The sequence below is a fragment of the Macaca thibetana genome, chromosome 8, assembly GCF_024542745.1.
Source record: "Macaca thibetana thibetana isolate TM-01 chromosome 8, ASM2454274v1, whole genome shotgun sequence".
NCBI classification, from domain to species: Eukaryota; Metazoa; Chordata; class Mammalia; order Primates; family Cercopithecidae; genus Macaca; species Macaca thibetana.
The window spans coordinates 32,024,011-32,051,966 of record NC_065585.1 but is presented as its reverse complement, the minus strand read 5'-3'; the positions used below and the strand labels follow the sequence as shown (position 1 = coordinate 32,051,966).

The 27,956-nt window shown below is 34.9% G+C and overlaps 1 protein-coding gene across 5 annotated transcripts in view; it reads right to left on the bottom strand.

Moving 5' to 3' along the window:
* Positions 1-27,956, bottom strand: part of CSMD3 (CUB and Sushi multiple domains 3) — a 1,234,985-nt gene that overhangs the window by 888,724 nt on the left and 318,305 nt on the right. For all 5 annotated transcript variants that reach the window (XM_050802135.1, XM_050802136.1, XM_050802137.1 and 2 more), the window contains exon 5: positions 477-684. In XM_050802135.1, the coding sequence (XP_050658092.1) occupies positions 477-684 (208 nt within the window). The remainder of the gene's footprint in view (positions 1-476; positions 685-27,956) is intronic.

Below are 27,956 nucleotides of genomic sequence, written 5' to 3'. Positions count from 1 at the left end.
ACTTAAAAAATATTATGTCTTAAAAGCATGTTCTGAATACTTTGCAGGTTCCATTAGACCATGCCTTGAGTCGCTAAAGAAATAAACCATATTCCCCCAGATCATGGTGTTTAATTTTTGCTTTCAGATAACAAGGTATATAACAGCTCTACTTAAACAAAGGAAAATTACTTCCAAGATTATTCAATTAATTTGAGAGAAACCATCAAGTATGGACTCGCATGCTAAAAAGCACAACTGTAGGTTACAAAAGGAATAACTTTTATTTGTTTATACGTGTTTTGAATTTCCATCTATTTTTATGTAAATAAGCCCAATCTTCAAAAATATCCTTCAGCTCTGACAACCTCTTCACATAACTTTCCTATAAGATCTTTTAAATACCCAAACCTGTAAAAGTCCACATTCAGTTGTTCTTTGTTCCCTAGTTTGCTTCAACAACATCAATGCAAGGATAATAGAAGCTATTTACTTACCATATTGTAGGGGGCTCAGAACCTTCTATTTCTAAGTAATCATATTTCTCTTCCATTTGAAAGTCAGTAAATATGAGTGAAATTGTGTCCCCAGGCTCTGCTACAATGGTCCAAGTGCAATCAGCATTGTTATGGTACTCATTAGGAAAACTAGGGCTGGATATGACGCCACTGGATCCTCTCATTGTTCCTCCACAAGCATCTTCAGCTGTTAAAAATGACAAAATGTTCAGTTTTAAGTTATTAAGATAAATGCAATTGTTCAGTTGTAAGTTATTAAGAGAAAAGCAAGTCAATATTTTTGGATAAAAATAACAGTTCAAATGTGATACCAAGTGCATAATATACTAATAAAGATTAAATAAAATGAGAAGTTTATGAAAAAATGTATAAGCACATATACAAGTATAAACTAGACCTTAACAATTTTATAACAATTGGTTGAAATAGCAATGAAAGTAAGCAAAAAATTTACACTCCAAAATTAGACATTAGGAAAATAGAATCAATATATATTTTTTTCATGTTTAAGCGATAAAGTGAGTTAAACAAAGGAAACATGTATCTTAAAGTCTGTGATGGGAAATCTTTGATCACTTTGTTTGTTGATGGAAAAAACTTTTGATTTTTTAATGCAGGTATGTACAACACAAAGACATAATTTAAGAGACAATATAATATAGTTCATGTCAGTGGTATGTTTCAGAATTTATTGAAAAATGTTTGTAGAAAAACAACTCAAATAAAAGTACATCACATATCCAGGATACTTTGTTTACAAAGAAATAATAGGGTAACTAATATATCTTTAGAAACATATTCCTATGAAATCAAACAGTATATCTTTTACTAAGTAGTCATATAATGTATATAGATAAAACACGTAAATAACTTTTTGACTAACGTTACTTTGGGATCTATGATTCTGATTTTCCAAATTGGGGCCATAGATTCTCCACTAGTCTACTTGTGGCTGACGATAGGTGCTAGCAGTGTGGTTATATGAGTAGCTGTGTTTGGTATGCAAACATAAGAAAAAACTCCTGTTTCATAAAGGAATTGAAGTTGGGGCATTCGCCTTATTATAGCATTGTTTAGGCCAATCATGCTAATAAGTTACAAGTTCACTTGTGCAATAAATTGTCTTATTACTTATGTTATTGCCTTGGTCGACTCAGGGAATTCCTTCAATTCAAGTTTTTGAGGAAAACTCTGGCTCCATAATGACCAATTATTATTTGATGTGACCGATAGCTCCAGATCCTAAATCAACAGAGCCGGACAATATCTTTCTATTCAATTCCATGATGGGTAGAAAGTAAAAAAAAAACAATGCTTTGTTATTAGAGACAATTTTATTACTATATTATATGCATCAAATGGTATTTGTTTTTTTCTTTCTTGCTGTTTATCCATTTAGCTCCATAATCTATAAATCAAAAATGTAAGTATATTCCTCTTAAAAGATATTTAACATTTAACACACTATATATATATATATATATATTTGTGTGTGTGTTCTTTCTCTTGTAAGTTTGTTAGATAATTAAAATTAACTAGTTTTCTTGTCTAGACCATGTGGCATACTACTACAAATATTTTCACCAATGCCTTCAAGACCTAAACCTTCTAGTAAGCCTGTACTGCTGTCTCTACCCCCAACTAAATATCACTTATATTATTTCCCTTCTCAAGTACCAACACCAGCGTTGAATACTACTTTGACAAAAAATTATTTCACTAGCATATATTCACAGTTCAACTGGCCCAAAATCTATTTAAACAAGTTCAATAAGCTACTTATTTTCCTTCCTCTGGATAAAATCTGAAGGAGACACATAACATTCTAGATCACACTCAGATTAAAGAAATAAAAATCCTACAGTTTAGAGATTATAGTTTAAGTGTTCTCATCTCAAAAATGAAAAGTATATGAAGTAAATAAAATGTTAATTAGCTCACTGTAGCCATTCCACAATGAATACATATTTCAAAACATCATTTACACATGATAAATATACATAATTTTTGTCTGTTTAAAAATAAATGATTTAACTTAAAAAAATCACAGTACATCAATTAATACATCCAGTCCTGGGTAATCAAAAATAAATTAACTTCATTTTGATTAAGCTTCTTTGCTCCCCATACCTTGGACTTGTGGCAGATGGAGCAGAGGTGGGGCTGAGGTGAGATGGAGAAGTCAAATCTTCTTCTTTGTTTTCCCTGCCAGTATTTCTGTTCATCCTCCCCTTCTCACTGAGATCTCTATGGGCCTCCTGGGGTTATAAGTAGGAAGGATCAGAGGATATGAATCCTCTTATTTTCCTAACACTAATTTGGCATTGGTTTCTAGGAGCTTTGTCAGACAATTAAAGAAAGATGATTCTTTCACTCATACACCACTTCATGGGATCCACAGAGGTGTCACCTTCAGTTCCATTACTGTGGGTGATTGTGTTTCTCCAGCTGGCTGCTTACATTTCTCTCTTATGCTATAGGTATAGAACAGTACAGTTCGATCTTCTTTCCATATGTCTCCTCACCTTTTCAGATTGGCCTCTTGGGCAGGATGTAAGACCATGCCACAACAGAACTCCCGCACAAAAATCCCGCATTTAGTCAAATGAAAACACACCCATTTATTCATCCTCTGTGGAAATGCAGTTTCTTTCAAAATGCAGTCCCTTGGGTTGCAATAGATATTTAAATACTTTAGCCATCATTTTAATGATAATAATATATTATATTCCATAAGCTTCAAGGCATAGAAATCAATTTCTCTATATGATCTCTTTGAATTTCCTCAACTTAGACTCACAATGCAGACAAATAACTCTACACTCCTGACACATGGAAGAGAGAACAACCCAGAAAACAGCTCACTTCAAGGAAATCTTTATTTCACAGCAAAACAATTTCAACTCAAGTGTATGACTAATTTTCACTTGAAAACAAGGATAGGAACTCAGTTCCTCCATCATTCAAGCCAATGTTCATGTAGATTATTGTACCAAGTTCTATGCTTAGCATTTCTGTTTAATATGTTTATTATGACAGAGACTATCATAGAATCAGTAGCTGACAAAGTGGTGAAAAACATAAACTTTGCTTCAGTAAATGTTAGATTTAAAAAATTTTTGGTTTGGTGTCCCTATTTAAATGCTGAATTCAAGGCAATATTTTTTAAAAAACCATATTTTCTGTAATTATGAATTCATAGCAGGACATACTACCTAAGTCAATTTAAAAAGAACTTATAGCAGAGTTGGGACAAGTAAAAGGCAGCATTAAAACAAACCATGAAGCTCTTGAATCCAATGTTGTGCTCTTTCTGCTAAATACCATGGCTTGGTCTCTGTTCAAAATGAGTTGGTACATATCCTGTAAATGACAGGATACAGGCTTCTATTCTTTCATCATTACTCTGTCATGGCCTGCAGGCTTGCTTGTTTAATAAATGATGTCTACAGCATTTTCTATCCAACAATTCACAGAAGGTGGGGGGTTCACTTCTGTGGTTGTTCCATAGAACCATCTCCTTAAGAGGCTCAAGATGCACATAGGATCATATTGGCCATTTGTATAAACTTCTTGTGAAACAAAATTTATTCATTTTGTTATCTGTCCAAAAAGTATTCATTGAGATCTGCCAAGTGCCAGGAGGAAATCATGTAATCTCTCCAACTGTAATGACTATAAAACGTTTTCATGATCCCTGCTCTCATGGGGTGTTCTATTAGAGAGTCAGGCTCTAAACAAATGGCAAAATGAATACAAAAGATTACATTTCCAGCAGGTCCTATGAAGAAGGAACATTTAGTACTAATGCTGTATGCTTGGGGCCTTGAACTAGTTGACGAATTAAGGAACAAGAATTTCCTGAGGAAGTGATGCTGGACTGGAAACTCAAAGCAAAATAGTAAGCAATAACGAGATGAAAAGCAGAGGGAAGAGTGTTCCTGCAGCTTCACTGACACTTTTACCAAGGTAATGGGCCTGTGTGCTACAGCAAAAAGGGTGAGGGGCTATTTGGTACCAAATGCAATTGGAAGGGCAACTAAGGGTTAGACCTTGCAGGACATTTCTGACAAGGCTATGGAATTTATTCATAGTAATGGAACATTAAAGTGTTTTTAGTGGGGATCTGGCACAATTGGATTTAGGTTTTGAAAATATCATTTAGTTGCTCTATGGAAGGATAACAGAGGGAGGCCATAGTTAATGAAGATTAGGAGGCAGAATTAAGAGTCCATGCAAATTCTTGCATGCTTCATTGCTGCCTAAAGATAAAACATCTCGTTTTGACTATATTATATTTTTATCTCATTATCTTCAAAAGATTAGTTTGGTTTTTCTAGATATGTCAGAAGAAATACCATGGTGACAAAATAAATTAGAACATCCATTTTAGGCCAAGGCTTAAGAATAATATATTTTCACCTAAATAGTAAAACAATGCCATTAAATACCTTAGACTCCCTTTGAGGTTAACTAGAAGTTGTGATGGCTTCCAAATGTGGTTGCTTAACATACAGATAATACAGTGAGTAATAAAAACAATGGTGGATTCTCTACTCTTGTTCTAGGAAAAGTATAAAGGTTGTAAGACATAAAGTCATTTAATTTTTTATATATGTATATGTATACACATTTACATAGCTCAGATGTTAGCAAATTGCATGTTAAGAAGCTTGCAAAGTCAATCCGTTGTAAAACGTGAAGAAAACCACAAATTCAGCTAATGGTTTCAATAAAGATAATGTGGAATTTTAAGAATGAGGACTAAAATTGTTAACCCTTTTGGACTTTGGATTTATTCCAACTTTCTGGAGCAATATTATCAATTCTCTCATAAGTTCTTAGTGCATTTAAATTTATTAATTAAAAACTATGGCTGTTAAAAATGTTAGTAAATATCATTTTAATTGTTTAAAATATTATAAATCTATCATCAATAACACCATTTATTATACTTTAAAATAACTGAATTTATGTAAAATTCATAAATAATGCCTTTTTATCTCTTACCTATAGAGCAGGGAAAAACGTAACAAAATAAAATAAAGATTAGCTGTATTATAGTGAAAAGGTTTTTACAAATAGTTCACTATGATTTCAAAAATGTACTTTTTCCTAAAATTAAATTTTTATTTACTCTTAATCTCTGTGACAGTTGTTTAGATATTGTAAATATATGATCTTGTTTTGGCTTTGGGTATGAGACCACAACATTTCATTGAACATAATATAAATTGGAACTTCTCCAAACGTGGCTGTTAATAAAAAAATAAACACAGTTTCAAAAAACACCTAAATGGTTTTCTATAACACATCTTTTCTGATACTGATCTTATATTATGCTCTGCCTTGCTATTAGTTTCCTCTGAAATAGCTTAGGGTTGGGTGTGGGGTACAGTATATAGGCTTGTTTATCACCAAAGAGAAATGAAGTGTAAATTGTAGGAGAGCAGTACACTTGGTCAATTCCAGATGCTAAGCATTCAATTCAATTTCAAATTTTATCATGGGACATTTTTTCTACAAATCTCCTTTGCTAAATCTAAAATTTCCATCAGCACTCAAGTGAAACTGACATCTATGTGAGGCTTTTTATTTTGTCCCAAGACAGCCATCACTGTTGTGTGCCTAATTAGACAAACTATTTAAATATTACACTGTCATTAATTAGCCATCATATTACATATATGGAGCAGTAGTTAATTTTGTGTAACTGCTTCTACTTACATTTAATAATTCAACTTTTTGCATTGTTGTGTTTAAGGAGAAACCCTTTTCTCATGGAGAAGAAAATTGAGCAACTGGGTAAATAACAGTTCTTTCAGATTGATAATTTTGTTTTATGTTTGTCATGGTACAACACATAATACCTTTCCAGCTTATGAAGAAAACAAAAGTGTATTTTCAATGATTCTAAAGGAAATTAAAGATTCTCATATTTTTATTTTTCAGTTAAGCTCCCTCAGTTCGTTTCATATTAAAGCAAATGAAATTAAAAAGAAAAACATGTATAACAGATCAAAGAAAAATACTCAACATTCACTGAGATAAACACCTCTGAAAAGTAAAAAGAACAAAGTATAACGGCATTTTAGCTTTGAAAGTTCATTTTTGAATGCACAAATATGCTTTTTACAAATATCCTACATTAATTTCCATTTACCTTCCAAAGAGACATGTTGAGAAAATGAGAGACAGCTAATGCACTGAAGAAAGTAATTAATAAGTATGTGTTTTTAAACATCCAGGTTAAAATACTTCTCAGAATCTCTAAATAAGACAAAAATATAAGCATTCATTCAATAAAACTTAAATTATTTAAAGATTTGGAGAATAAAATATTTAAATTAAATCAAGTAATAACCATGAAAGAGCAACAGGGAACAAATTTACATTATTGACTTAAAAATTAAAACTGAGAAAAAAAAATATATATAATAACTGTTTTAAAACATTAAGCCAGGTCCATGAAGAACTGTGATCTAAGAGAGGAAAAAAACTAAGAAGGAGAGCCCTATAATCATTTGACTTTCTCTAATGAGACACATTCTAGACCATAGAATAAGGAGTGGGATTACAAGTAGAGCATGATGGTCCTTTCAGCTCAGGAGATAGAATTCAGGAAACATGAGGGAAATGTTAGTCATAGGGCAAAGTTCTAGAAAGGAGGAAGCTCTGCAGAAGAAAAGGACTCGAAAGATTTACATTGGGTTCTCTTCATTAGTGTTTGCTAAATACTAATAAATGCATGCAATTGGATGAAATTTCATGAAGTCACATAAAGAGGAATGTGTCAGATGAATGGTTCCAACGAAGCACACAGGGGTGAGATTTGTTCAGGTACCACTAGCTAGAATATAGAGTCCACTTTAACTGAATGGAGTATTCAGTAGAAATCTCAAAAGGGGTGCACTTCAGTAGAGACGGTAAATTACGCCTATAGGTAAGGCCACTTAAAAATGCAATACTTAAAGCTTAAAAACAAATCTCAAAAGACACAAAGTGGACCAAAAGTAACTTTAATACATACTAGAAGAAAGCTCAAGATTACTTAAAGATAACTAAATCCAGACACTAAGTATCTTTAAATTCACCACGTTCAACATACAGTTAAAAGAAAGTACTAGCTATGTCAATAAACATAAAGATACAACCCATAACCAAGAGAAAAATCATTAGAAACAAACCAAAAAATATGGAGATGATGGAATTAGAAAATAAGGACTTTATAACATATATAACTATATTCAACTACTTAAAACAAGGGTTAGCACACTACACCCCAGACTAAATCTGGCTTATAGACTTTTTTTCGTATTGCCTGTGATCTAGTAATGATTTTTACATTTTTAAAGGATTGTAAAAACCAACAAACCAAAATCAAAGATGAATACATGTTAGAGACTATGTAACCACAGCAAAGCCTAAAATATTTACTATATAGCCCTTTTCAGAAAAACTGAACTCAATGAACACTGTGAGGAAAGAAAGGGAAGATATAAAAAGATGAGCACATGAAACTTTAAGAGATGCAAAATATATTACTAGAAATTAAAAAAAAAATACTCAGTGGGCCTCATAGAAGGGTAGACAGTACGAAAGCAAAGATAGTGGACTTAAAGACATGGCAATAGCAACTATTCAGAATGCAGCTATGAGAAAAGCAAGATGTCTTTTTAAAGAACAGATATTCCCTGTAGGAAAATGCCAAACAGTTTAATATGCGTTATTGAAGTTCCAAAAAGGTTGTGGAGCAGGGGCAAGCATGGAAAACTATGGAAAGATTAATGGTCAAAGGATTTACAACTTTGATGAAAATATAAAATCCATAGTTACAAAAGGCATAGAGCTGTTTGCATCTTGATGTGATAGAGATGACTAGCTGAGATCTGAAATTCATGTTCCAATTCCACTTATGAGGTGTTGCTGGGAGGCTGCTGCCAGCCAGGACAAATATTTTAGTGCTTTTCACAACTAAGTGAGGCCATGTAGCTGCATTCTGATTAATAAGTTGTCAGTGAATTGAGATAGAATTGCAATCTTTGCCATACACATTCTTTATTCTCTATCTGGATGGAGGCTGTGTTCTTGGGCAGCTTCAATGACTATATGTTGATGATCGCAGGGTCTCTTTTCCACTTGCGTATTTAAAATGTCTGCCTCCCTCTCGTTGTAAACTTCATAAAGGCAGGGCTTATGTCCCTTTTTGCTTATATTATATCTGTTACTTAAAACTACTACATCTACATGTATAGTAGGGACTCCAAGTGAATTTATTGAATTAAACATGAAATGAACAAATAAATGAATATAATTATTTAAATTGATCATCATTTTGGATTCTGATCTTTGAGAATCCACAGAATAGAATAAACAGAATTTCAAAAAATACATCGCTGTTCAAAAACATAGGAATAGTATGATAAATGGAGCAAAAAGTCAAAACAAAGTAAAACAATGGGGTGAGTTGCTAAATACATTTTAAGAACAAGATATGAGGCCAGGCGTGGTGGCTCACGCCTGCAATCCCAGCACTTTGGGAGCCCAAGGTGGGTGGATCACGAGGTCACGAGATCGAGACCATCCTGGCCAACATGGTGAAACCCTGTCTCTACTAATAACATAAAAATTAGCTGGGCATGGTGGCGGGTGCCTGTAGTCCCAGCTACTCAGGAGGCTGATGCAGGAGAATCACTTGAACCCGGGAGGTGGAGGTTGCAATGAACTGAGATTGCGCCACTGCATGCCAGCCTGGCAAAAGGGTGACATGCCATCTCAAAAAAAAAAAAAAAAAAAAAGAATAAAGAAAAAAGAAAAGAACAAGTTATATAAGTTACAGGTCAAAATAACATAATTGGAAAATTTCTACTTCTCTTCAGCAAGTGGAAATTCTTAGTTAAGTAATTTCTATTCTCCATCCTTAATTTCAAGAAAGGGCATCATCACTATTTGCAAATTCTAGAACTGTGTTTTTATTTTAATTTTTATTTTTAATTTTTATTTTTTATTTTTTTTTTTTTTTTTTTTTTTTTTTTTTTTTTTTTTTTTTTTTTTTTTTTTTTTTTTTTTTTTTTTTTTTTTTTACGTATATAGGACATTCTTTAAAGTCACTGATAAAATAAACTTAATGAGTGAATTTAGCAGTACAACTAAATACAAGGAAATATACAATAATATATCAGAGACATACAATTAGACTGACATTTTTAAAGTACCATTTTTAATGTAATAAAATTTCAAATACTTAGGAATGAAGGTACTAAGACATGGAAAAGCTGGGTAAAGCTCCACTCAAAATATTTTAAAGCATTTTTGAGAGAAAATACAAAAGACCTATGTAAACAAATGAGTATGTTGTCTCCCAAATTAACCTATGACTTCAGAATAGTCACAATCAAAATACTGGCAAATGTGCATGTGTAAATTGACAAGCTGATTTTTTAATTTCCTGGAAATGCAAAGATCTAAGTCTAACTCAACAAATCATAAAGAAGAATATACAGCTGAAAAACAACCAGATTCCAGATTTCAGACTTATTATAAAGCTGCCATGATCAAAATAATGGAGAATTAAAAACAAGTATAGAAGAGTTAACCAATGGAACATAACAAAGAGTTCAGATAAAGACTCACACATATTCATGACAACAGCAACACTTGATTTATGACAAGAACACCACTGTAGAACAGTGAGGATAAAACATCTTTTCCAACATTGGCCCTGAAAAATTCATGTCTTTCTCTCATTCAAAATACATTCATACCATCCCAATAGCTCTAAAAGTTTTAACTAATTCTAGTATCAACTCGGAAGTCCAAAGTCGAGAGTCCTATTTTGATATCATGTAAATCGGCAATGGATAAGACTCAAGGTACCACTGTGCAGAAGCAAATTACTCTAACTGTGAACCTCTGAAATCAAAAATGTTCTGTGCTTCTTAGATACAATGGTCAGACAGACATAAGATAGACATTCCCATTCCAATAGGGAGAAATAGGACAGAAGAAAAGGGTAACAAGTAAGACTGAAATTTAACAAGGTAAACAATATTATGTCTTGTAGCTCAAGAATAATATTCTTTGGTTCAGTGTGTAACCTCCAGGGATTGAGATTGGGTTCCCAAAGCTTCAAGCAGCTTTGCTCCCATGACAGTTCTATGTTGTGGCCCCATCTTCAAATCGGCTCTGTGCCTAGAGCTCTCCAGAGCTGAAATCACATACCCAACAGTCTACTGGTCTGGATTCTCTGGGGTGGTCCTGCTCCCATGGCTCCACTGGGCACTGACCTAGTGAAAACTCTTCATGGTGGCCTCACTTCCAGGGCAGTTTTCTTTCTGAGTTCCACAGCTTTCTTTACAGGGCACCCTTTTCAATCTAGATGAAGGCAGCCATGACCCCACAACTTTGCTGGACATAGCCCATGTAGTTCCAGGACCCACCAAAGTTACTCCAGGAGTGGCTGGGAAGCATGGAAACAGAGTGCAGGCAGCAAGAGCTGAGGTTCCATAAGCATCCCCAGTCCCTTATTTGAAATTGCTCTCTTCCTCAGGCTCTTGTAGCCTGGACCTGTGATGGGAATGGCAGCCCCATGATCTCCAAATTCCCTTTGGCATCATTCTTCCACTTTCTTAATGAATAGTACCAGGCTGATCCATATTAATCTCTTTATCAAAGGGTCACCTAATCTCACCCTTCCTGTTCTCTCCTGTACACATCCTCATTTTTTATAATATGGACAGTCATACAGTTTTCCAAATCCTTAAGTTCCACTTGCCTTGATTAAAAAATTCCATCTTCATATCATTTCTTTCTTCTCCTATTTTATTATAAGCTTGAAGAGAAGCAAAGTCATGCTTTGAACACCTTCAACACTTTGCTTAGAAATTTCTTCATGCAAATATCCTACGTCATTAACCAGAAGTTCTAGGACACTAGGACATGAATACAATGCAGCCAAGGTCTTTGCCACTTTGTAACAAGGATCACCTTTTCTCTAGTTTCTAATAACATGTTCCTAATGTCCATCTGAGACCTCATCAGAATCACATTTACCGTCCATATTTCTACATTTTTTAATGACTAAGTTTTTACCTAAGAAGATTGAGGCTTTCTCTACAGCTCTCCTCTTCTCTTTCTGTACCCTCACCAAGATTGTCCTTAATGAATGGACATTCACAATAATGCAGGCTTTTTCAGCATGTACCTCATAACTATTCCAGCCTCTATTTGTTACCTAGTTCCGAAGATGCTTCCACATGTTTAGGTATTGTTACAGTAGCATCCTTACTTCTTGGTACCAGTTTTCTGTCTTAGTCTATTTAAGCTATTATTTGTCACAAATCTGGAGCCTGGGAAATCCAAGATCAAAGCACTGGCAGATTCAATAGCTGGTGAGGAACCACTTTATAGTTCATAGATGGTGCCTTCTTGCTGTGTACTTATGTGGTAGAAGGGTTCAATGAGCTCCATGAGCCTATTTTATAAAAGCACTATTCCCATTCATGACAGCTCTGCCCTCAAGACCCAATCACCTCCCAAAAGGCCCAACCTCCTAATATCATCAGTATGGGGAGAGGATTTCAATGTATGAATTTTGGGGGGACATAAATTTAGACCACAGCATGGGACAAGAGAAAAAGACAGGATTGAAGTCATGATCTTTGTCATTCCCAGGTCAGAAGAAGTTTTCAAAGGATTTTTAAATTAAATACTGTTTTATTCAACAAACCATGATTATATATATTTATGGGGTATAGTGTGATATTTTAAAGTATGTTTACCATATGGGATAATTAAATCAAACCAATTAACCTATCCATCACCTCTATTATTTATCATTTTTCGAAATGAGACATTTGAAATTTACTCTGACTTATTTTGAAATATACATTGTTGTTGCTCATAGATTCCCTCCTGTGCAATAGATCTTACAACTTATTCTAGTTTATCTGAAACTTTGTACCTTTCAGTCAGTGACTATTCACTTTCTCCCTTCGCCCCCCCAATCCACCAATCTTATTCACCTTTCCTCAGTTTTGCTTGTATTCATTTACTGTGTGTATGTAGTTCTATACAAGTTTATCACATGTGTAGGTTTGAGCATCTACCATTGCAGTCAATATACAGAACAGGCCCATCAATACAAGAATTTCTAGTGATGCTCTTTTTATTTATGTATTTATATATTTATTTTTTGAGAGGGAGTCTCGCTCTGTCACTCAGGCTGGAGTACAGTGGTACAATCTCAGCTCACTGCAACCTCTGCTTCCTGAGTTCAAGTGATTCTCCTGCTTCAGCTTCCTAAGTAGCTGAGTTTACAGGTGCCTGCCACCATGCCTGGCTAATTTTTTGTATTTTAGTAGAGACAGGGTTTCACCATGTTTGTCAGGCTGGTCTTGAACTCCTGACCTCAAACGATCTGCCTCCCTCAGCCTCCCAAAGTGCTGGGATTACAGGCAGGAACCACCATGCCCGGCTGTGTTGCTCTTTTTAAACTATTCTCACCGCCCTTCTTCTTCTACCTACTTCCTAATCCCTGGCAATCATTTACTTATCTGCCTTTCATTTTCAAGATTTTTCATTTCAAAATGTTTTATAAAATGAAATGATACAGTATATAATCTTTTGGGTTTACATTTTTTGCTCAGCTGGAGATCTCTCCAAGTTATTGCATATTTCAACAGTTTATACAATTTTTTGCTGAGTAATATTCCATGGTATGTACGTGATTACCGTTTTTGAGAAAACATCTTTTAAAATGAGGTTGGATACCAAGAATTGACTACGAATTACCCTAGGATAAGAGCTTGTGAGTTCAATGACTTTGGTCTGCAACCAGACCTCTCAGAATGCAATGATATACACAACTCACCCAATAAAACATATATATACACACACGTACACACACACACGTATGTACATACACACACATATGTACATACACACACGCACACACACACTTGTGTGTGTGTGACCTCGGCAAGAGTTGCTCTTTATGTTGTGTTGCAACTCCAGTTGCAATTGTCCTGAGTTTCTAGAAAGCCCAGTTCTTGGACTAAGAAGTAGTCATGAGACTGAAGTCATTGCAGAAAACTGAAGCTTCCCAAGCTGTCTTATTTCAATGCCTGGATAACAGTAAAAGTAGACTTCTCATGTCTAAATGTCAAATAGTGCTAATCACAGTTCTGACTTCATTGAAGATTGAACTTTGTTCCAAGAGTGTTTAAGTGACTTGCCTAAGGTAAACCAGCTGGGATTTTTTGTTTTGTTTTGTTTCTGAGCCAATGCTAAAAACAGTCCTCTGACTACCTCAATAAATGGCTTAGTTTTATAATTTGTTTTGCAAGTGGAGTACTGGCCTTTTAATATGATCAAAACTGCATAACTAACTTCTGTGCACAGTGCAATCCCATAATAGGGGAGCCCCCCCCAAAAGAACACAAAAATGCCTATTTATCCCTGCATTGTCACAGCTGACTGTGCCACCTTTGAAATTTAACTTTGCCTTATTTTTTGGCTTTCTTGATATCTCCTCCCAGGAGTTCCCACTGCACTGTGTGCTCCTTGGAGCCAGAGATGCTGGCCACAGTGTACTAAATGGAGAAACCTCAGACTTTGAAGTCTGGAAGTTTCCTAGACTAAGAATTATGAATATTTTGTTTTAGTTTTATTTATAGATACAGGGATGTATACTATGTATATAGTTTTTTATCAAAATCCAATCATCCGTAGTCATATTAGGAGCAGTAATTTAAACTGCTGACCTCAGTGCAATTGCTGAAATTTGTAAATAAAATTAAATACAGCAATGAACATAGTAATGTTGCATCTCTTTCCTCTAAGGAAATGAATAAAACTCTAATCCACATTTAATGATTACATCTGGGGTAGGCACAGGAGAAAAAAGATAGAAAATAGCTACATGCCATGTACCATATTAAGCAACAAATAATGTTTTTAAGGGCTAGGTTTAGATGTGATTTAAGTCATATTTTCCTACTTCCTGTAGGACAGCCTTTAGCTTCAGGGCACCATCTTAACTGTGTTGCTGGTAGGGACATGCAGTCTTGCCGAGGAAATAGAGAAATAAACACATACTGTTGTTTCTGTCTCATAATATTTGAAATCAGTCATGAAGGTAAAAGTTCTCTATGTTTCAATAAATTCTCCTGCTTTACTTGTCTTAAGCAGCTGCTTCAAACTGCTAGAGTTTCTGAGAGTATTCTCTACAAATGAGAATCAATAACCACTCAAACTAAAATTCATGAAATCAATTCTTTGAAATGAATACAAGTTTTGGAAAAGATAATTGCTACCCAAACTAGTTAAGATGCTTTTTGAATATTAAATATTCTCCACAAGTAGTTGAGTGGTTAAGAGGATTGAGTCGACTGACATAAACTGCAGAATCGTCATATACATGGAGGACAGTTGAAATCAATAAAGTAGATTTCACCTTCTACTAAATAGTATATAGTATGAACAGTGGAAACCTAGGAAACCATAATATTAAATTAATTGGTAGAGAAACAGGAGGGAATGAGGTAGATAGAGAAGTGGCTAGACAGGTACAAGAATAATGAATAAATTATTTCATAAGAAAGACAAAAAATGTTCTCTAAAGAATGAGTTAATAACAATGTCAAATGTCATGGAGAGACTCTACTTTAAAAATGTGAACAATTATGTATCTATTAGGAAGCCACTGCTGAACTTAGGAAAAGGGTTTCAACAGAATGTGTGAAAAGAAGCAAGACTGCAGTCAACTGAGAAATAAATTGCAGTAAAATGAATAGAAATGTTAAACAAAGACAAATTTTCTGAGGAATTTGAAAAGGGAAGAGGGAAAATTTACTGTTAGGAGAAGATAATAGAATAAAGCAGTAAAAATTTCGTTTGTCTTGTTATTGAGAATAGGATGTGTTGGCTTCATTTGTGTTTGGATTTTGGAAAGATATTGGAGAGATGTCTATCAGCTGAAGGGATCCCAGGTGGAGAAAGACCTTGACCTAGGTGAAAAATGGGGAATACCACAGTGAGTAGATTAGCTATTATGCCTGGGTTAGTACAGTCATTTTTTATTTTGATCATGCATTAGCATCACCTGGAGGACTTTTAAAAAGCATCCTACTGTAGACCTCATTATTAACCAATAATGTTTTTACAAAGAGTAGAAATTGGAGGGTTGGAGATGAATTATAGGTATCTTTAAATGTTCTCTAAGTGTTTCTGATGGCAGCCTAGCTTGAAACAGAGGTAGACAGAGCATTGGAAATTTTGAGAAAAATCATACTCTAATCATCCTCACTTTCATAAATGAAGTAACATTAAAGTTTGCTTTCTGAGGGTAAAAAGCATGAAGTGGATTGGGAAATCAAGGAGAGCAGTGACGTTAAAAATGAAAGTAGGCACAAATAAAGACGGAGCTTTCATAAAATATAAAGAGCTGAGATGATGCCTACTTTTGTTACTTAAACCATAGTTCTTGGGCCCTTCCCTGTACCTACTGAATCAGAAACTCTGAGGATGAGGTCCAGCAATGGAAGTTTTAGCAAGCCTTCCAAGTGAATCTCATCCATGCTAACCTTTGAGATCTACTGACCTAGGAAAATTCTGAATGCTTAAATAATCGTCAGATTCTAATCACCATCTCAGGGAATTCAGAAAGGGGAGGACTAGATCTGACCAGTTCCTTGGAGATCTGTGAGACGTCTCACACTATATCAGCTGACTAGGAGAATATGTACTTTTGAGGTGTTCTCCTTTTTATTTCATAATGTTTTAAATTAAATACAATATAGATGCTGAAAAGTCTACAACTTCTAAGTGAATAGCTTGATAAATTTTCACAAATTGAACACAGCTTTGTTGCTAACACCCAAATCAAGAAGAGAACATTAGCCTAATGGTAGAAATCTCCCAAATACTCCCTCTCAGTCCTTACTCTTTCCATCCTGAAGATAATAGATTATACATTATAGCATAATAGATTATTTTGCATGTTTTGAACTTTATAAAATGGAAGTTTAAAGTATGTACTCTTTGGAATCTGGCTTCTTGCAATCAATTATTCTTTGTGGGATTCATCCATATTTTTGCATGTAATTATAGTTTATTAATTTTCACTGTTTGATAGTGGTACGTGTCACTATTTTAACTGTATTATCTTTAGTGAACCTTTGTGTTCTTTACAGATATGGTTATTATGTCTATAATGTATTTTGCAACAGATCTGAGTAAATGTCTAGTAATGTGTATGATTAAAATGTTTGTGTTCCATCAAAATTAATATGTTTACATCTTATCCTCTGAGGCAATGGCTTAGGACAGGGGGCCGTTTGGTAGGTGATTAGGTCCTAAGGACACAGCTCTCATAATGGGATTAGTGCCTAGAAAATATAGGCCCAAAGATGCTTATTCTCCTCCTCCTCTATGTGAGGACACAGCAAGAAGGCATCATCTATGAACCCAAAAGCAGTCCTTTACCAGACACTGTATCTGCCCACAGCTTGATCTTTGGACTTCCCCATATCCACAACAGTGAGAATGAAATTTATGTGGCTTATAAAGTACCCTGTTGATGGTATTTTTTATATCAGGATTAATAGACTAAAACAACATTATAATGTATTTCTATAGGGAAGCTGATATGATTGGCTCTGTCCCCATCCAAATCTCATCTTGAATTGTAGTTCCCATAATCACCACATGTCATGAGAGGAACCTGGTAGGAGGTAATTGAATCATAGGGGTGGTTTCCCCCATGCTATTCTCGTGACAGTTAGTTCTCACAAGATCTCATGGTTTTATAAGGGGTTTCTGCCTTCACTCGATTCTTATTCTTCTCCTTTCTTCTGCCATGTGAAGAAGGATATGCTTACTTTTCCTTCAAGCACAATTGTAAGTATCTTGAGGTCTCCTCAGCCCTCCTTAACTGTGAGTAAATTAAACCTCTTTCCTTTATTAATTACTCAGTCTCAGTAAGTCTTTATTAATATCATGAGAACAGACTTAAACAGTTAATTGGTACAGGTAGTGGGGCACTTACTATAAAGATACCTGAAAATGTGAAAGCGACCTTGAAACTGGGTAAAAGGCAGAAGTTGGAACCACGTGGAGGGCTCAGAAGAAGATAGAAAAATGTGGGAAAGTTTGGAACTTGTTGGAGACTTAGAGGCCTGAGAAAACAGGAAGATGTGGGAAAGTTTGAAACTTCCTAGAGAGTTGCAAATGGCTTTGAGAAAAATGCTGATAGCGATATGTACAATGAAGTCCAGGCTGAGGTGGTCTCAGACAGAGATGGGGAACTTGTTGGGAACTGGAATAAAGGTCACTCTTGCTATGCAAAGAGACTGATAATATTTTGCCCCTGCCTTAAAGATCTGTGGAAATTGGAACTTGAGAGAGACGATTTAAGGTATCTGGCAGAAGAAATTTCTAAGTGTCAAAGCATTCAAGAGGAAACAGACCACAAAAGTTTGGAAAATTTGCAATCTGACAGTGTGACTGAAAAGAAAAACCCATTTTCTGAAAAGAGATTCAAGCCAGCTGCAGAAATTTACATAGTTAACAAGGAGCCAAATGTTAATCACCAAAACAATGGCAAAAAATGTCTCCATGGCCTATCTTCACAGCAGCCCCCTCCCGTAACAAGCCTGGAGGGCTAATAGAAAAAAATGGTTTTGTGGGCTGGGTCCTGGGCCTTGCTACTTTGTGCAAGCTCAAGACTTGGTGCCCTGTGTCCCAGTCATGGCTAAAAGGGGCCAAGGTACAGCTTGGGCCATGGCTTCAGTGGATGTGAGCCTCAAGCCTTGGCAGCTTCCATGTGATATTGAAACTGAGGGTAGACAGAAGTCAAGAATTGAGGTATGAGAACCTCAGCCTAGATTTCAGAGGGTATATGGCAACTCCTGGATATCCAAGCTGAAGTTTGCTGCAGGAGTGGAGACCTCATGAAGAATCTCTGCTAGGGCATTGTGGAAGGGAAATGTTGAGTTTGAATCACCACACAGAGTCCTCACTGGGGTACTACCTAGTGGAGCTGTGAGAAGAGGGCTACTATCCTCCAGACTCCAGAATGGCAGATTCACTGACAGCTTGCACTGTTCACCTGGAAAAGCCAGAGCACACTCAACACCAGCCTGTAAAGGCAGCCAGGAGAGGTGTTGTACTCTACAAAGCCAAGGGTCAGAGCTGCCCAAGGCCATGGGAGCCCACCTCTTGCATCAGCATGACCTAGATATGAGACATGGGATCAAAGGAGATCACCTTGGAGCTTTAAAATTTGACTACCCTGCTGGATTTTGGACTTCCATGGGGTCTATAACCCCTTTCTTTTGGCCAATTTCTCCCATTTGGAGCAGGTATATTTGCCCAATGCCTATACCCCCATTGTATAATATCTAGGAAGTAAGTAACTTGATTTTGATTTTTCAGGCTCATAGGTGGAAGGGACTTGCTTGTCACAGATTAGACCTTGGAATTGGACTGTTTGGGTTACTGCTGGAATTAGTTGAGACTTTGGGAGACTGTTGGAAAGGCATGATTATGTTTTAAAATGTGAGGACATGAGATTTGGGAGGGGCCGGGGCAGAATTATATGGTTTGACTATGTCCCCACTCAAATCTTATTTTTAATTGTAGTTCCTATAATCCCCACATGTGGGAGGGACCTGGTTTAAGGTAATTGAATCATAAAAGCGGTTCTCCCATGCTGTTATTGTGATAGTGAAGAAATTCTCATGAGATCTGATCGTTTTATAAGGGGCTTCTGCTTTCACTCAGTTCTCATTTTTCTCCTTCCTGCTGCCATGCGAAGGAAGACATGTTTGCTTCCACTTCCACCATTATTGTAAGTTCCCTGAGGCCTCCTCATCCATGCTGAACTGTGAGTCAATTAAACCTCTTTCCTTTATTAATTACCCAGTCTTGGTAATTATGTCTTTATTAACAACATGAGAAAAGATTAAGATAGAAGCCTAGACTATCTCTTTAAGTAGAACTCAGATCATGTCAACATGCTTTCCTGTTTATAACATTCTAATAGCTTCATTAAATTTGGAATAAAACTGGCATCCTAACCATGACCAATGATCTTAATCCATATGCCTTTCACTAAAACAACATGAACCACAAATGACAATAACTACAAGACCAAGATGGGTCATGTAGCCTGCAATGTATATTGCATAGATAAGAAATAAATCTTTATTGAATTAGACAATTGGAATTTCAAGGTTTGTTTATTATTGCACTATATATATATATATATATATATATATATTTTTTTTTTTTTTTTTTTTTTTTTTTTGCAGAGACAGGGTTTTGCCATGTTGGCAGGCTCGTCTCAAACTCCTGAGTTCAAGTGATCCTCCAAACTTGGCTTCTGAAAGTGCTGGGATTATAGGTGAGAGCCACCACACCTGGCTGGGATGCATGTTTGAATAGCTTTCTCCCTATTCTACTTCACATGTCAGGTCAGTTAACATCCATTCATGTCTTTTGTTTATTTTCATAAATCTCCTGTAGTATTTTACCATATCTAAAATTAGCAAGCTTGAGCCCAGTTTACTTGAAACTGAAAAATTGAAAATTTGTGTAAGTCTGTTTATTTTATGGACAGTAAGTCTCACTCAGCAGCAAGAATTTGATCCTGTATGGACAGAAATAACGTCTATCCTTCTCACTTTTGTATTTTCAGTTATTAGAAATAAGCTTAGCATGGTGAAGCATGGTGGCTCACACCTGTAATTCCAGCACTTTGGGAGGCTGAGGCAGGTGGATCACCTGAGGTCGGGAGTTCAAGACCAGTCTGACCAACATGGAGAAACCTCATCTCTGCTAAAAAAAAAAAAAAAAAAAAAAAAAAAAAAAAAAAAAAAAAAAAATTAGCCAGGAGTGGTGGCATATGCCTGTAATCCCAGCTGCTTGGGAGGCTGAGGCAGGAGAATCACTTTAACTCAGGAGGTGGCGGCTGTGGCGAGCCGAGATCACGCCATTGCACTCCAGTCTGGGCAACAAGAGTGAAACTTTGTCTCAAAAATAAAGAAATAAGCTTAGCATTTAATGGGTGACCAAAATAGCTATCTTAAATGATATTTAATAGAATGGCTTTGGGGGACATACATGACTTTTAGAGGGACATTTAATTAAAAAAATAATAGAATATTTCCCTCCTCTTATTCAAGTTTAATGACTCCTTGATTTTCTCATTCCAGGTGTAGGTACAAATTATTGTATGGAGAAAGAAGCACTTTTATCTTTGTCTGATAATGTTCTTCTAAGAATGATAAGAAATTGTCATTTAACTTACAGTATGTGTGTGTTTTTCAAATCTTTCAAACACACACTGAATTATTTGAAGATAAGAATCATGTTTAACATAACTAATGGTAGCCATATATTTGAGTATTTATTTTCTGTCAGTGAATATGCTATCAGCTTTAAATATATACAAACATTTGTCTATTTCTCTCCAAGTGCTTGACTGATTCACTTATCCATGCTGTATCATTTCTCAATAGGACCAAATTAATATCCTATCAACTCCAATCTCTCTTCTCCCATTATAATTTATTCCCTACAGTGAAGTCGAGAGTATTTTTAAAGTGAAAATTAGATTCTGTCACAAACAATCTCCTGTTTGTAACATTCTATTGGCTTTTCTTGAATTTGGAATAAAGCCAGTGTCCTTACCATGATCTTAATCTTAATACACAGACCTCTGAGTAAACAGAATACACTGCTCAGTTTTCATTTTCTTAAATTTAACAAAGCTCCTTTCAACTTTAGGACCTTTGTTGGTCCTGGTGGCTTGTAGCTTCTTCCCCAAGTTCTTCCTATGATTGACTACATGATGTCATTAAAATCAGCAATGCTTTACTTGACTAATAACTATGTCAGCTAAAACAATCCCCGTATCAGTCTCAATTACAAAATCCCATTATCTTTTCTTCAGTGAACTCATCACTATTTGATAGATTTTTTTTATTGTTGTCTCACTTGACTTTAGAATATAAATGCCATCAACTCTTGACTATATTACTGTTACATTAGTTACAGCTTTATCTTGTATTAGAATGAGGCTGACTTATGGTAGATATCTAAAGAATAGCTTATCTGATTAAATATGTTTTTTGCTTCTCAGTATGTCCATATAATTTCTTGGACATTTATTTGAGAGGAAGTAATGTATTGAGCTTAAAAGTGGCTGCTCTAAATCAGAAAGACTTGGGGACAAATCGGACACTAATACTGTGACCTAATTCAATTTACTTAAGTTTATTCCGGATTGGTGTTATATCTGTAAAATTATTACTGACTGGGCATGGTGGCTAATATCTGTAATCCCAAAACTTTGGGAGGCCAAGGCAGGAGGATCATTTCAGCCTAGTAGGTCGAGGTTGCAGTGAGCTAGGATTGTGCCACTGCACTACAGCTTGGGTGACAGCCACAACCTGGCTCTAATTTTTTAAAATGTATTATTATTGTAATAGTGCATTTGTATTAATTTTAATGTTGCCAGCAGTCTCAGTTTCAGGTTTTCTGACTTCTTTATCAGTAACCTAGAAGTTTTATTTTTGTCAGTAAGAAGATTCCAGCAAGGTGATGGCACAATTGACTTGTTACTCCCTCTGGCAAAATTGCCACAGCAGGGGATTGAGAAGACACTTGCAGTCACATAGATTTCATTTCACTCTTGCTATCTCTACTAGTTAAATGACAGGTTCACTGCTGCTGCTTGTTTCTCATTTTCTGCTACAAAATAGAGTAGTAAGAAGAGAATAGAAAGTGAGAAAAAAAATGTAGCAAACCCTTGTCCATGAGAAGCCCTGTGAGAAAGGCAAAGTATGAGAGCACTTTTAGTATAATTTGAAGAGTTCTACAGAGCCAGATTGCTTAAAAATAGGCTACCTCTCACTCTGCTCCTGAATTCTATATTTTAAATAACATTTGGACTTTGAACCTATTTTTCCCCAATGAAATTCAGGAGAAAGCAGATTTTTAATAAAATATTATATAGACTAGACAATTTGGTAAATAATGGCTAATATGTATTGTGTAAACAAAGCCTTTAAAATAGACCATCAAATTTAATTCTAACAATAGCTCTAAGAGAACAAGAAAACAAAATGAAACAATAATTTTTCCTATTTTATAGGAGAGAAAATTGAGTCACAAAAAGTAATTTGTCCATGCGGTTAAAAAGTGGTGGAGTCAAGTTTCAAAAAAAGCCATCTAAGAGAATAGCCTTAATCACTGAACACACTGCAGTATGAGATGTTAGAAAATAAAAAGAAAAAGAAAGTGAAAAAAGTCAAGAATGGAAAAAGATGCCCAAAGGAGGAAAGGAAACCAAAGACATAAAAACAAGCATTGCCTTTTTTTACTTTTTCTAGAAAGTCCTTCCTGACTAGGCTGAAGAACACATGACAACAATAAACAATGTTCGCAGCAAATTTCTATCTAAATGTATCTTCTATATTTGAATTTGAATAGGAAAAATAGTTAAATTCCTAAAAATAGGAAAAATAGTTAAATACACATTGCAACATTTCTTATTGGATAAACAATGGGAATGCAGAATGTATATTAAACTTTTGATTTGTGTTTAATAAATTGTAATAACAGAATTATTGGTTTATGTATATAGAACAATCATTATAGCATTTCTATTGCATGTTTGTAATATTGCCCTGTATTTTTCTCTAAAGTATGGATTTAAATAGTCTTCAAATTTATTTAAGTTATTTAATAATCCAGGTTCAATATTCATATTCATTACACAAATAAAAAAAAGTTTGCTAATTGTTTTTAAATTTACAATTTGGAAGGCATCAGCCCAAAAATACAATGTAAAATATATGTGTATATGGTCAAACACATATATATACATGTCATCTAAAAAAGTCTAAGAAATGAGGTTATAATGAATTCATCTACAATCTGCTTCAAGTATCATGACTTTTAAATGTTTTCAATAAGGTTATGCAATATGACATACAGAAAGCTCCTGTGAAATTTTATGATTGTACTATAGCTGACAAAATTTATATTGAAATATTTTCATTTCATTAACAATAGTAAGCTTCCCATTTGCATCAATAAATTCATTGTTTTCTAAACTTAAATGAATTAAATAAATATTGTCCTTCAATGATAGATTTATATGCATGTTTTATTGTTTATTCTAAGTTTAGTGTTTGCATTTTGTATACCTAAATACATACATGAAAATTTTAAAATTCAAAGTCATGAGCAAAGAAAATAAAAATTCTAATATCTTTAATAAATGACTTATGCTGCAAATAAAAATAAACAGTGTTTTATGTATTCAGTAGATAATTTCAGCACCAATCTTGTACAAGGTATTGTTGTAAGAAAATATATGTCAGGTTCTACTATAACAAAACTTACTATAGCCAAAATGCATTTATCCAAAATTATAGCTAAGCAGTATCCCAGCTGTAGATTTTGAGCCATGTATTCTTCCTCTGAAATCTTGCCACTGAGTACTTATCTGGGTCACCTTTTCAAGATGTCAACTGCCATGTGGTTAGGGAATACAAACTAATTTTATGGAGTCCAAAGCCAAATGTAAATGAGTTCTGGATATTCAGCATTTTTGAATAATATTTCTCTTGCATGATAAATAAAATTTTGACTGCATAGTAATGTAAGAGGTGGACAGGGGTATTAGACACCCACATTTACATGCAGGGCCCCAGAAACAACAATGCTTACATTTTTCTAAATGGCTAATTTTAGCATCCATCCAAATGTCAGTTAGCCAGTTAGTGAAGTGAAGCTACACTTTCAGTGATGTCCATGGGCTCTTTTATACAGTGCTAACATTTGCATAAAACCAGCTTTTTTGTGCCTTCTGTTTCCAAATCAATTTAGTTTTGCGTGCTAATATTTTATTAGAGCCCTGGAGATAAAGAAGCATGCAGGTCAGCCATGTGTGCCGCTCAATCCCCAAAGGAAACCTCCACTAAAAACCAAAAGATTGACACCAGACAAGATTAGCAAAAGAATTAGTCATGCACAATCAACTGTGTTAAATACTGGTGGGGGGAGGGGGAAGCATCTGCTTCTCTTGTCCTTCAGGGTGGCATGCTAATGCTTCCAGTGTATACTATTATGTGCTTCTGAGTGTACCATTGGTTTCTACGAAGGTGGATTTGTTAGAACCAACTATCACTATTATTTTAAATGCTACTAATGAGGTGAGCAAGTAAAATCTTCAATCCTCTGTGCTATTTAATCCCAGACCTACACCAAGGGAGCTTCTCCCTAAGGAATAAAACAGTTTGGTCTCTTTCTCAGTCTGGGGCTGAATAGGCTTGAGCTCTAACCTCAAAATACTACATAATGGCTGAAAATTTCCAAACTGAGCAATCAATGAACAAAAATATTCAAGAAGTAAATCCTTTCCCGAAAGGGCTCATTATCTAAAATTGTTGGTTAAAACATAGAAAAAAAATTCTATCACACAGTTAGAGAGCATTCAAGTTCAACTTCTGAAAAAAAAAATGGGGATTTGTTTACAGTTCTTTATATATCTTTTAGTGTTCTACATTCTAAGATCTCAAAAGAATTATAACTTAAGTATGAATACTTTAAAATAAATATTTCTTCAAATACCTCTTATACCATGTAATATTTAAAATCTGAATCTAGATTATTTGAGGGGATTATTTTGCTGCTACTATTAAAAAACTAACCAGGGAATAGAAAAGAATATGACATATAAAAAGGTACCCCTTTACACAGTTTTGATATTTTATGTTCAGTATGTCTTTTTTCCTTCTTAGGTCCACATCAAGAAAATACATCATTTCAACTGAAGTACTTATTATACCAATTGTGTGGTTTCTTCTTGAGACAGTATCTTCATTTCTACTCAAAGTCTACAGGAACATAGCTAATTGTCACGCACATTGGATTTAGTAGCTACACTGATTGAGCATATATGCTACGAAAACTCTCTGTTAGATATTTCACTTGTATTGTTTATTTAAGTCTCATTCATATGTCTATACTACATTTGGGAAAATTAGCTCAGAGTTGTTAATAAATGTACCCCAATTACACTATGAAAAAGTAGAAGCATCTATGTTTAGATAAATAGTGTGAACAATGTGTGTTAGACAGGATAATATCTCTTCCCAACAGATATTATCCCTGGGAACCTACGAATATGTTACTTTAGATGACAAAAGATAATTATTAAGATTGAAGATACATTTAAGTTTGCTATGAGTTGATGCAATTAAAATCCAATTAAGGTTACTGATGAAATTATGATATCACACAGGATTATTTCAGCAGGCCCAATCTAATCACATGAATCCTTAAAATGGGAGAAGAAAAGGGAGAAGAAGCAATCAGAGAGAGATGTGCTTTTTCAGGTTTTGAAGATAGAAAAGAGCCAGAAGCCAAGAAATTGAGGCAGCTTCTAGATGCTGGAAAAGCCAAGGCAATGGATTCTTCCCTTCAGATTCCAGAAAAGAATGCCGCTCTGACAACACCTTGAATTTAGGCTAGTGAGACCTGTGGCAGGCCTATGACCTACACAATCGTAAGATAATTTTTTGTTGTTTTAAGACACTGTATTTGTGGTAATTTGTTACAGCAGGAATATAAAATTAATACAAACATTTATAACATGATTTATTACTTTCGTAATTATTTCAAAATATTGTCAGGCAGGAGGAAGCCAGGAAATAAGGCAAAAAAAAAAAAAAAAAAGGTCTGGCATGTTCTTTAAATGTCATTGGTCCACCCATGGGCTTATACTATTAACCTAGCTGACCAACATTTTACTATTAGTTAATAATGAAGACTTAGTGAAGTCACATGTTAGCTTGTAGATTTCCCTCCAAAAAATGTTAATAACTATTGTATGATTGAAAATATAATTCCAAGGTATGGTTAGTGGCCTCTGAAGGTAATAACCAGTTTCATATTTAATCCAGCAACCTTGTCCTATGATTGCCTCTAAATGCCTAGCTTCTCAAATGCTCTTGGAATGGTATTAACATTTTACTGGTTCCCTCATTAATTAATAAGCCAAAATACATTTCACAGGTGTTCGTTTTATATTGGCATGATAGTCATGATTTTGTCCTTTTGAAAATTATGCTTTATCAATATCAACTAAATGAGGAGTCAGCAAACTATGGATTCTGGGCCAAATCTGGTTTATTGCCTATTCTTGCAAATAAAGTTCCTTTGAACTCATCCAGGTGAAGTAGATCCAAATGCTTCATACAGGCATATTCTTTCCTAAGTTATTTATGTAATTTCACATGCATTCTTATTAGTAGAAAACTAAGTTGGTCACTCAAATTGTTAATAAGTTTCCTCAGTTTTAGGCAAAGGATCAAAATTTGTTTCTAATTTTCACTTTTCTTGCTTTCCTGAATATCCACCTCTAAACCAGTGGTTCCAGTCATGAGCATCAGGAATAAAGAGGGAGCACTGCGTTGTTGAATCCTTTGCAATGGAATGCTCTGTGTGGCTGAGATGTCCTTTTGTGTAGGTAGAGAGTGCATTATTCATAAGCATACATTTACTATCTTAGTGGATGTAGATCCCATCTGGCTTATCTTGAATTCAGATCTGTCTCTTAAGCTCTGGATCCATTCCACCAATTATTTGTAAAATATCTGTCTCTGTTTAAATGTGCTAAGGACATCTTACTCTCAAAAAATCTACCACTAATTTTACCCTGCCCCCATCCTAATTTAATTCCATATTGGGCAATCACCTTTTTGTATCTACCAAAGTACCCCAAAACTCATTATCCAAGACAAATATTTGGGAACTGGCCTCATTTTCCCATATCCTTTACTTGCATCTGTACCAAATATGTGGTGATTCATTCTTTCCTCCCCATTCATATAGTAGCTAGTTGTTTATATTAATGTCATAGAAATGAAAAAAGCAAACTGAGGCAAAAGGAATAATAGAAATAGTAAAGCAAGAGTGGGGTAAGGGTAAGGATGGTGTACAAAATGCATATTGCAAGGTCCTTTATGGTTTGCTAAATGAGGCTCACATTTTAAGAATTATCTCAGAGGAATAAACATGATCAGTTTACATTACTTTTAGACTCCATAAGACACATTGTCAATAAGACATATAAGCACAACTATTTTTTGGCATCAAAATAAATTTTTCTCCTGTTATTTAACAAGACATCATTGTATAATAATAAAGACACTATATAGGAAAAGTTTGATGGGACTCTTTCTCATTTTATATATATATATATGTATATATATATATATTTTTTTGAGACGGAATCTCGCTCTGTCACCCAGGCTAGAGTGCAGTGGCCAGATCTCAGCTCACTGCAAGCTCTGCTTCCCAGGTTCACGCCATTCTCCTGCCTCAGCCTCCCGAGTAGCTGGGACTACAGGCGCCCGCCACCACACCTGGCTAATTTTTTGT